The following is a 13,868-nucleotide window of genomic DNA, read 5'->3' on the forward strand; positions in this document are numbered from 1 at the left end:
CCCCAGCAGAGCAAAATAATGTATGCTGGCTGTGGTAATTAAATCCCAGATGAGTTTAAAAATCCTAACTGAAGAAGACTTTTGTCAGCTCTCAAAAGTTAAAAGAAAAAAAAAGAAGGGGAGGGAGGGTGGCTGAAGCATAAAAATTTAATCTGATGCATGTTACTGCTGATGTAATGGGTATAATATTATGCAAATGTTATCCATAAGCAAAATTGTACACATTACTGCAGGGATTGAATATAAAAAGGAGCCATTTATTGATACACAGAGAAAATACTAAGTGTACCAGATTTTCATTCTATTTTGATTGAATATGACCATTGTGGAGTTGCAATTCCCAGGTTAAGGCCAATAAACTATAAACATGAATTTTTATGATTCTGGTTTGTTTATCTTATACTGTATTATTCTTTTTAGTTTAGTATCGTTTCTTCGTGTGCTTTTGTCTTCTTTCCTGTGTTTTGTTTCCCCCTGTTCTCATCATCCTGTCCCCTGTGTTAACTAATCAGCTCCCTCCAATTCTTTGTCTTGTCCAGATATTCCTTCTTGGCTTGTCAATTTGCTTGGATTTAGTTTCCCCGCTTCTTTTCCCTAATTGTTCGATCATTGCTTTTGTGTGTGTGTGTGTGTGTGTGTGTGTGTGTGTGTGTGTGTGTGTGTGTGTGTGTGTGTGTGTGTGTGTGTGTGTGTGCCTGTCAGTTTCTGTTTGTGAGTCCATTCATGTTTTTTTTTTTCACCTTTGAAAAATACATACATTTTGTTTTGAGTTCATCCATCCTTGCCTCCCTGCTTTTGGGTCCACTTTTTTGCCACTTAGCACCACAACAACTTGCAAGTTTTGACACGAATCATGTTTAAGTAATTGATTTTTTTTTTTGCCCGACAACAACATGTGATTCACCCTCAGTGCATTTTCTGCGGCGGGTGAACACATCTGATGAGCTGCTGCAGACAGCCACTGTCCACTATGTATGACTGACATCCAGCATGATTGCTAAGAGAATTTGTGTGTTACAGTGAAAATGTAAACAAACTCTCACAGTATCTACAATGATTCATGGTAATTAGCTCCCATTTGCCAAGAAAAGTTTAGTGATTATTTGTCATAGTAATCATTTTCATAATCTGTCTCAGGAGTAAAAGGGAAATTGTTGAATTTAAAATTATCATAATGACTCTCTCAAGATTGTTTTATGGAGTACTTTCTTGATTATAAAAGCACTTAACAGCCTGACTAATGAATGTGTTGTTGTCCTTTTCAATCACAGGGCGCAAATAACTGCACCGGGGATGCATTACGCAGTAGGTACGGTGTGAAATTGACAAGTGCATTCAGCACATGTAAAGCAGTTTGCCAGTGTGCAGCAGGTTGCAGGTAGGTGGTTCATGTTCAAAAATGTCCAAATTATTTTTGAAAAAGGGCAGTGGCATTGCATGATGAACTAGTGGTTAGCACAACTGCCTCACGGTCTGCAACGATTCTGGGCTCGAATCTTGGCTCAGGCCTTCCTGTGTACATATTCTCCCTGTGTATTTAAGAGTTTTCCTTGCACATTGGAGGAAAAAAAACAAAAACAATCATGTATATTAGGTTAAAGGGGGAGTTTACAGTTAAAAAACCAAACCCTTTTTGTCTTGTAGTTAAAACTGCCTGTGCGACCTGACTATTATTCAATGAACTTTTGAAAAAAAATCATCCCTCTCTGGCACCATTTTAAGCCTCTTTTTTTAAATGATTACTTTAAAACTTGACAAGAATAGCCTACTGTAATTGCAAACTAGATGTAAATAATCCGGGGAAGGAACAGCAGCGGCAGTGATATCATCAACATAAAAAAAAAATCACATGGCGCCAGGACGGGTGGGTAGGTTCCTCCAGCACGGCAGTGTCCTTCTTGGCCAGGAGTTGTCAGATGCTCAAGACATTGTGAGCAGGCGCCTTGTCATGGTGAAGCAGTCGGGAGTCGGCCTCCTAAAGCTTGGGCCTCTTCTCGCATTGGGAATGCAGATGCAGCAGGAACTCTTTGTTGAGTTGCTGGTTTATAGTCTCACCCACTTTGAAGAGGAAAACTTGTAGATTGTGTTTGGAAAATGATCTTTTGAGAAACCCGTCCTGGAACTTTTCCAAAAAACTGTATATATTTTCCTCAATGGTCATGAAAGTTAATATTGAGTGCGTTCATGTTTTTACACTGGTTAAAATGTTTTTGACACTGGTATGGCAATTAAGGATGTTCAAATGTTACTTAAAACATTACCCATACAGTTCATTGTGGTTTTATGATGGATAGAGTTACGTTGAAATGGATATCTCTATTTATTTTCCATGGAAAGAATTGTTTTTAACCTTTCACATTTTATTTAAAATGTATATATAGCTATAACTATATCTATATATCTATCTGTATACAGTATATGTCTATATCCATTTTCCGATCCGGGGGGTGCTGGAGCCTATCCCAGCCCTCTTCGGGCAGTAGGCAGGGGACACCCTGAACCGGTTGCCAGCCAATCGCAGGGGACACACAGAAACGAACAACCATTCGCGCTCACACACACACACCTAGGGAAAATTTTGAGCATTCAATCAGCCTGCCATGCATGTTTTTGGAATGTGGGAGGAAACCGGAGTACCCGGAGAAAACCCACGCACGCCCGGGCTGGGGAGAACATGCAAACTCCACACAGGGAGGCCGGAACTGGAATTGAACCATGTACCTCTGCACTGTGAGGACACAGACTCCGGCCTGCCTTACTATCGAGTAAGTGCAATGATAAATAACAGAAAATTCAGGTGGCGGGGGTTAAAGTTTCATGGTCACCATTTGCTCTGTCATTTGGTTGCAAATTATGACGTGGAGGTCACTGTTATGGTCTCATTTGGGAAATTAATTATTCACCCGTGACAGACATCTGCAGGTTTAGGATTACACTTCATTTCCCAAATGACACCATTTAAGTGGGCTTGTCATGAATTCTAATCAGATGAATGTCACATTCTGTACCAATTAGCAGTGCAGAGGTCATCGTATGTTTAACAAAGTATCCATATTCTGGACCATTCTTATTTTTTTTGAAGGGTGGCGGGTGTAGAAGAGGGGTCACCAACCTTTTTGAAGTGGAGAGCTACTGCTTGGCTGCTGATTTGTGCGAAGAGTGTTTTAGAGGTGTCCAAATGAAGCTACTTATGTGGTCCTTGGATGCTACGCGTGCACCACATTGGTGACTACTGATGTAGGGCATTACAGGTGTCATTTACCAAATAACATAAGCAATAAACATTAGCAGGCTTATCAGTATATCTGCTCAAGCCATAAGCTTTAAACACACAAAGCCTCGAGGCAAAGATTCACCTGAGGCTTCGTGCTGCTTCAAAACTAAACTATTCAGTGAAATATATCGTACACAAGCAAGCAAATACGCACACACACAAAAAAGGCATTAAAAGTCTTGCTGCCTACACGAAATATGAAAAGAAGACGCCAGGGATGAGAGAGTGTTTGTTTGACTCGTTCCTTATCAGCTGGAGAGTGTCACAGTGTTGCACCTTATAGACTCTGTGAAGTGAACCAATTGATTAGTTTCGAAATACATTCTATATGTTTGAAAGAAACGTAGCATTAAAAGAATTTAGTAGGAAGTCATACATACGCTAAATCATGTTCAAACTAGATGTTTTTTGCTGTGTTGAGAGGCTTAAAATTGCGGCCATTAATTCATCCTTCAATCTGTTGTTGAAAGGTTTTTAAAATGATGCGCAGATGTCCACTTCTTCAAGAGAAAGTAGAAAAAAATGTTTTTGTTGCACATTCAAGCTACATTCACTGTAAAAATGGTTCATATTAAATATTGGGAGATATTCACCCAATATCATCAACTCATTTTGGCCATTCATTATGGCTCACTGTGAAAGTGGCTTTTAAAAGATCTTTAAAAGTTCTTTGAGTCACTTTAGAATACCTTCACACCACAGAAGATTCATCCATCCATCCATTTTCCAGTCCTCTTTCTCCTCACAAGGGTCGCGGGGGGGGTGCTGGAGCCTATCCTAGCGGTCTTCGGGCAGTAGGCGGTTGACACCCTGAACCAGTTGCCGGCCAGTCGCAGGACACACAGAGACGAACAAACATCCACACTCACACTGACACCTAGGGACAATTTCGAGTGTTCAATCAGCCTGCCATGCATGTTTTTGGAATGTGGGAGGAAACCGGAGTACCCAGAGAAAACGCACCCAGGCACGGGGAGAACATGCAAACTCCATGCAGGAAGGCCGGAGCCGGGATCAAACCCACGACCGCTGCACTGTGAGGTTGACGCGCTAACCACTGGACTACCGGGCCGCCCCACCATTGAAGATATTAATTCAATTTCAACTATTGTAATTTTTTTCATTTATGTACACTATTCACCGACTACAATTTTATGAGAAGAGCCTGATGCAGGTGGTAAATGGCATTCAATCGCAGTGTTTTAATGAAAGGTGAAAAATTCGAAGTGAAAACAAACAAGTCTTCTGCATGCATTACACCCAAGTTTTGCATATGAGGTAGAAACTGCAGCTTGTGGCTCTGAACATGACAGCATGATGTGCAGGGCACTCAGCCTCTAACTTGATTAAGCACCAAGTCGAGGCCCACTCAATTAATCGCAGCAATTGACTGCTGCAGTCCCACACAGCTGCTGCCGCTGCCCATGAAAGGAGCGCAGCAGCAACAAAGGCAAATGAACATTGATTAAGACATGTTTATGTTGTTTCTGGGAAAGACTTTTCCATGCTCTCGCTTCCCAAAAGGAGTCAGTCTCACGTGTTCCCACATACAAAATATCGATGTTAATGAGAATCCATGTGAATCTACTAATAGCATCATTATGCTAAGAACACGCAGTGAGCCGTTATCCATTTCACACGTTTTCTATTTGCAAGACTGCATTTTGTGTTAAAACACATCCAATCAAATGACATTGTACAAATCAGTGACTGAAAACTGCGTCAGTGTCGCTTATATTTCCATCCTGCTGTTCAGATGTCTCATCGGCATTATGTGTTTATTTACTGTAGCAAGAAAGAGAAAGAAGAATTATATCTACAAAGTATGGTGAACATCCTAAAAGCGCGACGCACATTTGGGCATATTCTATAATGTTCTTAAATCAAAAAGGCTGTGCAGATTCTCCCATTGACTTCACTGTGTCACTTACGCATTCATGAAATGAACCCACTTTAGGTAGAGGGACGTTTAAATCAGGGGTTGTCTTGTCATATCTAGCGGTGCGCGTATTCTCCCAGAGACTTAAGCGGCTTCTCTCTTGGGCGATCAGGAAAGTGTACTAAGGACTAACACTTCTTTAAAATGAAACATCATATTCAGTTTTGATTCAATCAACTGCTTCCGTTCCTACGTTAAACTTCTTGAGCAGCTTCAAAGCTAACATTTTTCTGCTCATAAAGGAAGGTGATGATTGGATGAAAATGTGTTCTGCGATCGATTGCTCTCCCGAATTTCTGTCAATTTGTATTGAGATTTGGATTTGTATTGATTAAACTGCAAGTGAAAATAAATAGACTTGAACATGTTCCTGATCAAATGTAGTTTCAAAAATAATAACATTTTATGGTCTCACATGTAGTTTAAAAATGTATTGGGCTTCAGTTTCAAACTAATGAATTCAAATTTTACCATTCAGATTCAGTTTTTCAATGTACTGCTTCCAATTAAACAATATGAATTAATCCAATCACCATCTGGGCGTGCAGGAGCCTATCCCAGCTGTCTTCGGGCAGTAGGCTGTATGACACCCTGAACTGGTTGCCAGCAGGGCACACATAGTCAAACCACCATTCACACTCACAAACACACCTAGGGACAATTCAGAGTGTTCCATTAACCTGCGATGCATGTTTGTGGAATGTGGGAGGAAACAGGAATACCCAGAGAAAAGCCAAGCTGGCCCGGGGAGAACATACAAACCCCACACAGGAAGGCCGGAGCCGGAATCTAACCCTGCACCTCTGCACTGTGAGGCGCACGTGCTAACCAGTGCCGCCCAATGAGAATTCAATTTATGTCATTCAAATTCAGTTTTTCAATGCAATTATTCAAATTTAGCGATTCAAAATCAAACATAAATTATTCAGATTCTGTTTCTGTTGGCACATGTTTCAGCCCAAAGACATTTGTTTTACAAAGTACTACTGTACATTTGTATTTGAACCCATTTGGACCTGATTATAATCAAGAGATGTCTTCTAAATCGATCTGACCCCCTAACCTGGCTTGCCCATCCAAATGGGATGGAGATAGGTGGACTACATGCATTTTTCCTGCATGTTTATTGTAATGACAAACAGTCATTTGATTTGTTCATGTTTAGTCCTCATTCATAATATCTCACTTACTCTCTTGCATTCTTTCTTTTTCTTTTTCAGCCTGGGGCAAACATGGTGGAGAATGTTCCTAAGGCCAACACATCGAGGCACTACTCATAGAGCCAATACCCAAAGCAGTCAGTGCTAACAAGTGTGGGAATAATTACAAACGGTTGTCTATACAATGACACGAGTATCCTGAGTCCAAAGGTACTACTTTTCTTGATAGTCCAATATGTGCTTGTAAATTGAGTGAACAGCTTGTAGTGTTTGCAGGCTGTTTGCTCACCTACATGTTACTGTTAATTGATACTTCTTATGCACTGATCCTGTTACTTCTTTGTTTTACACCGTCAGTGATAATTGTTTTGTCCGAGACTGATTTGAATATCTTTTTCTTGACTTAAAGATTTTATAAATATTTTGCATTCAATGTTAATAATTCTAATCTAATTTTATTACAGTAATGATTCTTGTTTATTGCAAAGTATATGCGTTGAGTGACCAAATCAACCATATATTTAGAGTTTGCAGTTTATCCATTTAATGGTAACGGTATAATGCAAATAATACTTACAGATTGTATTGGAATGTATTTGAATTCATGTTGCATATTGGTTAATGTGGCCTAGCATTTAGATAGATTACTGAACAAAAAAATCAGGACAGTACCATATTTTCCACACTAAAAGGCACACTGGATTATGAGGCGCAGCTTCAATGAATGGCCTTTGTAATTTTTTTCATATATTGGACGCACCGCATTATAAGACGCAATCTATAATGCATCCACTAGATGGAGGTATGCTCAAGGAAATGCCAACAGAACAGTACACTACACTACACTCTGATTTATATCGCAACGATCAGATGTCAGTAAAATGTATTTAATAAAGCAGCAACACAATTCACTTAACCAACACCAAGTTATAACATTGACTCGTTAACGTTGAACTCTCTTGCCGCTGCTCTATTTCCGTGTTCAACTGCAAAAGCGATCGCCTCAAATTTGAACTCTGAGTTGTAAGAATGTGTCCAGCAAGGAGCCATTTTGGGGTTGACATATTACCGTAATGACCATACACAACGCGCATCGGATTTTATGGCCCGCTGTGAGCTTTAAAGAAAATGGAAGGCTTTTAGGTGCACCTTTTAGTGCAGAAAATACGGTAGTTGAACTTCAAAACAACCAATAAATTAAGTAAATTTGACGTGGCATTTGGGGATAATATTGAACAAAAACGTTTAGTTGACACAACCCAGAATTGTAGTTGATTAATGACCCAGCACTTGAGTAAAACATTTAACTCACCTGTTGGGGTAAAATCGATCAACCCATCTTGCTGTGTTAAATTAACTACTTTTGGGATGGTGTTACAATAACCAGCTAGGTTAAAAAAAAAATCGATTTTGGGTTATTTTATGCATTTGCAAAAGTAGGGTATCTGCATCAATTTTGCTCTTGCCACTGGACACAACAGTGTGTTAATATATTTTATTGATCGCATACATTTAGGAAAGATCAAATGCTCAGCTACAAAAAAATAACCACATGCTGTTAAGCCCCCCGCCCCCAACCACATAGTGTAGCCAAAAGACGCTCTTGCATAAGATTTTTCATCTCCAAGCCAAGCAACATTGGGAAGAACTCAATTTCTGCATGTTTTCTCTCTCTCTCTCTCTCTCTCTCTCTCTCTCTCTCTCTCTCTCTCTCTCTCTCGCTCTCTCTCTCTCTCTCTTTCTCTCTCTCTCTCTCTCTCTCACACACACACACACACACACACACACACACACACACACACGCAAATTTACTCATGGTTTCCCCAAACATGGCATTCAAATTTCAAAATTAATAGGCTGACTCATTAACCTGTGTGATCACAGTGCAGTAAAGTGCAATAAAGTTGGTCTTGGTTGCTTCCCCTCTGTAAGGCAAGTACATCACAGCAGCCTTTTACAAGTAAGAAACCATACACGTTTGTAGCACTATTAAGAATTCAATGTAAGGGCTTCAACAATCTCCAGCGAGCAAAGGGTTGAGTGAACAATCTTCATTTATTGATAGCACACTGCAGCAAGGTTTGATTTAAAGCATATACTATCTTTATTAACTGGTTTTGCACACGCTCAATTTTTTTGCTCATATGTCACACTCCTGCACCATGTTTTCTGAGAACAACCTAAATCTCTGTTTTGGGAGGACATTAATTTACTAACTCCTAATGCCTTTAAACAAACTGTCGATGCTATGAAAAAAAAGTCGCTGTTCTTTGTGTATTTTTGAGCTCGCTGTTGTAGAGGCCATGACATGCTCTTCTTCTCTGATGCACAATTACAGCCTCAGGATTGGCAGCGCTGGTGAGCAATGTCTGCCGTCGTGTGGTTAACAGTGGTATTACATTTTAAAATGGCGAAACAGCAGTACAGTAAACATTTTTAATTTCAAAAACTGATTGTAGGGCACTCCAAGTGTGGGCAAGGGCCACAGGTTGCCAATTGCCCATCCCTGGGTTAATTGGAGACTCTAAGTTGTTCATGAGTGTATGTGGATTGTTGTTTCTCTATGTGTGCCCTGCGATTGGCTGACAACCGGTTTAGGGTGTATCCAACCTGTCGCCCAAAGACAGCTCGAATAGGCTCAAACGCACCCACAGTATAGAGAAATAGATGTGACGGCACTACCTCACACCCTGGCTTTTACGCAAGGTTTTTACTACTATTTAACTACTATTACACAACAACATGTATACACACACACAGACACACACACACACACACACACACACACACACACACACACACACACACACACACACACACACACACAATCCAGTAATTTTCATTTAGATGCAGAATTTCAGTCAAACACACATTTGGTCTTCACCTTCCCACCAAAGGATTTTCTTCAGGAAGTAATGTCACATCGTTTACAACCACATGGCAATGTGACACATAATGGAACAGCCCCTCCTCCACTAACCATGGCGAGTGCAGCAAGCCCCCTGCCCCCCACAATCAACACAACCACCCTCCTCATATCCCGCACCCCCACACCACCTGACAGCCAAGAATGGGCCACAATGGATTCTTGACATCTGTGCAGTTAATTACAATAGCTGTACACGGTACTGCTGGAGATGTGTAATTATTAGCACGCTGGCCGGGGGAGAGCCACTATAAGAGAGCTGAGCCACATCTTGACGTGACGGGTGCTGATCCACACAGCCAGTGCTTGAGACACAAAGACATGGTCCCGCGCCACCCGCCTCTCCAGCTTGGTTTGTCTTGACAGTGTGTGTGTGTGTGTGTGTGTGTGTGTGTGTGTGCGTGTGCGTGTGTGTGCGTGTGCGTGTGTGTGTGTGTATGTGGTGCAGGCAGTGGGTGGATCCATTTGTGCGCTGTTGTTCTTTTTTTGTTTTTTTTTTATTCCCATGCAGACGACACCATTATATTGGAGACAACAAGATGAAGAACTGTCTTTATCGTTCAATAATTAACTGTGAAGTGATGAGCATCTCCAAAGAAACATATGAGGTTGAAACTTATCTTGCTGTCAGAGTACGCAACTAAGTGAAGAGAACAAAAGTACTAACACACAAGGCTGCCAAGAGAAAATGACAATGGTGGAAAATGTCAAGTTTCTTTTGTGCATTGGTTCAATCTTTTTCAAAAATGGACCGCAAAAAAAAAAAAAATCCCTGAGAAAATCTCCTCTTCATTGTGTTGTGATTCGTACTTTAGATGGATTTTGGGGTACTGTTGTGCACAATCATGAACATGGCATAGAATGTGCATGGACTAAACGAATAAGACATTCTGCTCAACCACTTGATTTTCTTCCTAGAAAGGTTGGATTTCTGTCCATCCGAAAACAAATGGACTTAAAACATTTCCCTGAAGAACTCCACACACAATTGTGTCTAATTGTGTATGTACTGTATGAGACACTTTTATATTTTTATGTATCTTAATGTGCTTTTTAAAAGTGTTGGAATATTTAGACTTTGCACCTGCCTGAAGTAAAAACGTGGCATAAAAATGCTTATTGATGCTGGGTGAAAGGCAGTGCTCCGCCTAGAGGTAATCTCTAGCCCAAATTTCTATGATGGGCTTCTTCCACACCAAATTCATCCAAGCATGCCTCTATGGACCCTGATTTTTGCGCTGGGGAACAGAGCAGACTCATCCCAAATTGTCCCCAAAAAGTTGAGCCTGGAGCATACAAACTAAAGTGTCTGTCTAGGTCAATTCCTGATTTTTTAAAAAATTGATTATGAGGCCCATTGTCCAGTAAAGTGAATGTTTACATATAAATTGAATTGAACGTGAAGAAAAGACAAGGTGGCCATTATCTTTGCAGCATTTGCACAAATTCCACAAATATTAAGTGTGAAGGGACAGAAGAAGAGAGCCCAAACGCAATATAAGCATCTCGCACCCGCCCACCTGCCCAGCATGGGCCTGGACACAGAGGGAATGCTCATTGCATCTGTCCACAAACCACTCTTGCCAAAGGCAAAATAAAATCCCCACAAAAACTGCAAGTAAAACGTCCCTGCAAACACTAGGCTTTATTTTACTGTACTGTACTGTAGTATATCACAACCGTAGAAAACCTTAAATTGCATGTTTCTTTGTCAGACTAGCCTACCACTGCAGTATTTATAATAATTCTGCCAACCACTCATGAATGGATGGACCAGTGTGCATTCATAATCTTTAAGGTACTGTGGCATTTCTCTGTATGGAGCAATGAGAAAAAAACACACCAACTACCTAACTTATATTCAGAGAATATCATCAATACTCACGGGTGCCATCGAATCGTGTTGCGATCGTGTCCAGGAAGGTGTTCTGCGGGGCCAGTAGCCCTCTCATCACCGGCATCCTGCTCCGGGTCGACTGGGTCCTTCTAACTCGGCGCCCCGGGGCGCCGCTGCACTCCTCCTCCCGCTGCTCAGACCCGAAGTTCGGCAGGAAGCGGGAGGTGCCCGGTGCGCATCCCAGCCCCTGCAGGAGCGCACCGATCCGAGAAACGCGTGGCGGCTCCACCTTGACACCGCAGGGGCTGTGACCATAATCGAGCCCAAGACAGAGAGCGAGCTGGAGGGTAAGCGTGACGGGTTCGTGAATGCGCACCTTCCACTTGAGCGGGGCGCAAAGGTGAGCGTGTTTTTACATGCAAAAACAAAGCAGAAGAGACGCAACAAACAATAGATGGTTGGACTCCATGTGACTTTGTGGTGCTGATGATGTGTGAGTGAATCTTATAGCGACAAGCTCCTCCTCGTCCCCCTTCCCCCTCGGTCTCTCTCTCTCTCTCTCTCTCTCTCTCTCTCTCTCTCTCTCTCTCTCTCTCTCTCTCTCTCTCTCTCTCTCTCCCCGTTCTCCTTTGGCTCCCCTCTCGGTCTCCCTCCTTCTCCCTCTCTTGGTTATCAAGAGAGAACAGATGCCGAGTCACATGACGCCTGTAAGGTCCTGATGATGTGGTCCTCTTTCAAAGTAGAGGTGGGAGACAACAAAGAACTGCCAGTTCATTTTCTCATCTTGGTTGCTTTGTGTTACAAAAGAACAAATACATAGAAATAACAAAATAATAGCCCTTTTCCCCTACTTTCCGGTATAAACGAACGCAAATGCGGGACAATTTGACGTACGCGTGGTGTGGGAAAAAGGATTATGTCCCCATACTTTGCTCCACATGATTTAATAAATAATATTTTGTATTACGCAGCCGTAGCCTATTACAAGGTGAGCGCGTTTGAGGTTTCCACGTGTCACACTATCTTTGATGAAACAAGTGTTTGAAAATAATGATGAATAGTGACCTTTATACAAGTAATATTGGATATTACACCGAAACACCTGCCGCTTTCTTTCCTCACTCAAAGTCGGCCTGGCTGAATGAAAGCAAGAGGAAAAATGTTGAATCAATTGCACGGTGAGTTAGCGACATCTAGTGGTTGAAAAGATAAATACAGTTCATGCACATTTTTATTCATGAAATTATGTATTAAAAATAATTGTGTTGTAACTGTATTTGACCTGTAAAATGGTGTTTTGGCAAATGAAAATATGGATTTGGATCGGTAATAAAATTAACTATTAACTTCACATTAATACAAAAACGTAAATTATCCATAATTCCATCATTTTCCGAACCCTTCATAATTACACAAGTTGTTTTGTGTGTGTGCGCGCGTGTATGTGCATTTATTCTTATGTATATCGACTGATATTCACCACCACAGTACAGTACAGTAGTTTTGAAACGTGACAGACGACACGCCCATGTAGTCGTACGGTCGCGTCTGATTGGCTCTTAACGTTTTTTCCTGTTCTCTAATTGGTTGATATCTTGTCAAGCTAGCTGACTTCGCCTGTTTGACTCTCCTTCCTCCAAACTGTCGCAAGGACCGCCAGCTCGGCAAAATTGTGGGCATCACACCGCTACCTTCATCTCCTTTTACCTGCAAAATAAGGTACGAATATGCAGCGTTTTCCCTTTCGTCTTCGTGGTAGACTGTCAAGCAGCAGGAAGGACGGTATTGTCACTTTCATTGTTCGCTTCTGTTCTTCAAGCGTCAAGCATACCAAGTGAAGCTAATGTAGCTATTTAATTCTTGTACGAGCATGGACAGCTCAAGACAATATAAAGATGTATTTCTAAATTGATCTATCGTGTAGGTGAAGGTTATTGTCGTATTTTGATGTTTTGATGTTTATTTTTTCCTGCTGTCAGACTGCTCTTTTCTGATTGTACTGTACTTCCTGTTTTGAGTGTTCCAATTATCAGATCATGCTCGGGAAAGAAATTAACCAGTCATCATTGAAAAGCTTCGAGTGAGGAAAAGTTATTGGGAACAGATGTTGACAAATCTCATTCAAAGAACACATTGGGTTAGCTTTTAGTTTGAAAATGTATTAGTCTGGATGAAGTTTAATTAAAACCCTTGTGGTAACATATGAAAACTTCTTCAGCAGTTTTATCTATTTTTTTAACTTAATTATCCAAGCCGGTGATAGATGCTGAGTCACAAGCGAGCCACTCTTATACTACAGTATGAATGAATTCATTCACGAAGGTTCTTAGGTCCACCGCCCCTCCCAATGTCACTTCGACTTATCTGTGGCTGCGTCCCAATCCGTTTGTGTTGCAACCAAGGGCGGAGCTACGTGGTGGCCAGAGGGAAGGGCCTCCATCCCTTGTCACTCTCTGGCCACTCTCTGGTGACTTCACTACAAGACTCAATTTGCCAGAGCAAAGTGTGTCAGTCGTGGCGCACAGCAGTAAACAATGGAGCACGCAGAAGAAATTGAAAGCAGCAGTCCCTGGACAGAGGAGGGAACACATTGCCTTATCAGTCTGTGGAGATATAGCGCCATACAAGCATAGAGTCTGTATATAAACAAGTGCATTTATAAAAGTAGTTAGTATATTGTCGCTTGTACTATTTCTGACAGAACAATACAATACAATACATCTTTATTTATA

At 41.3% G+C, this 13,868-nt stretch overlaps 2 protein-coding genes across 2 annotated transcripts in view; one reads left to right on the forward strand and one right to left on the reverse strand.

Annotated features, from left to right (window-relative positions):
* The window catches only part of kcnh3 (potassium voltage-gated channel, subfamily H (eag-related), member 3), a 115,838-nt gene extending 104,143 nt beyond the window's left edge, over positions 1-11,695 (reverse strand). The window contains exon 1 of the mRNA XM_019867726.1: positions 11,185-11,695. Coding sequence (XP_019723285.1) covers positions 11,185-11,260 — 76 coding nt within the window. The 5' untranslated portion in view covers positions 11,261-11,695. The remainder of the gene's footprint in view (positions 1-11,184) is intronic.
* Positions 11,696-12,738: 1,043 nt separating this feature from the next.
* Positions 12,739-13,868, forward strand: part of idh1 (isocitrate dehydrogenase (NADP(+)) 1) — an 11,775-nt gene continuing 10,645 nt past the window's right edge. The window contains exon 1 of the mRNA XM_019867694.1: positions 12,739-12,855. The gene's annotated coding sequence lies outside the window, so the exon portion shown is untranslated. The remainder of the gene's footprint in view (positions 12,856-13,868) is intronic.

This window comes from Hippocampus comes, unplaced genomic scaffold, assembly GCF_001891065.2.
Source record: "Hippocampus comes isolate QL1 unplaced genomic scaffold, H_comes_QL1_v1.1 scaffold27, whole genome shotgun sequence".
Lineage (NCBI taxonomy): Eukaryota > Metazoa > Chordata > Actinopteri > Syngnathiformes > Syngnathidae > Hippocampus > Hippocampus comes.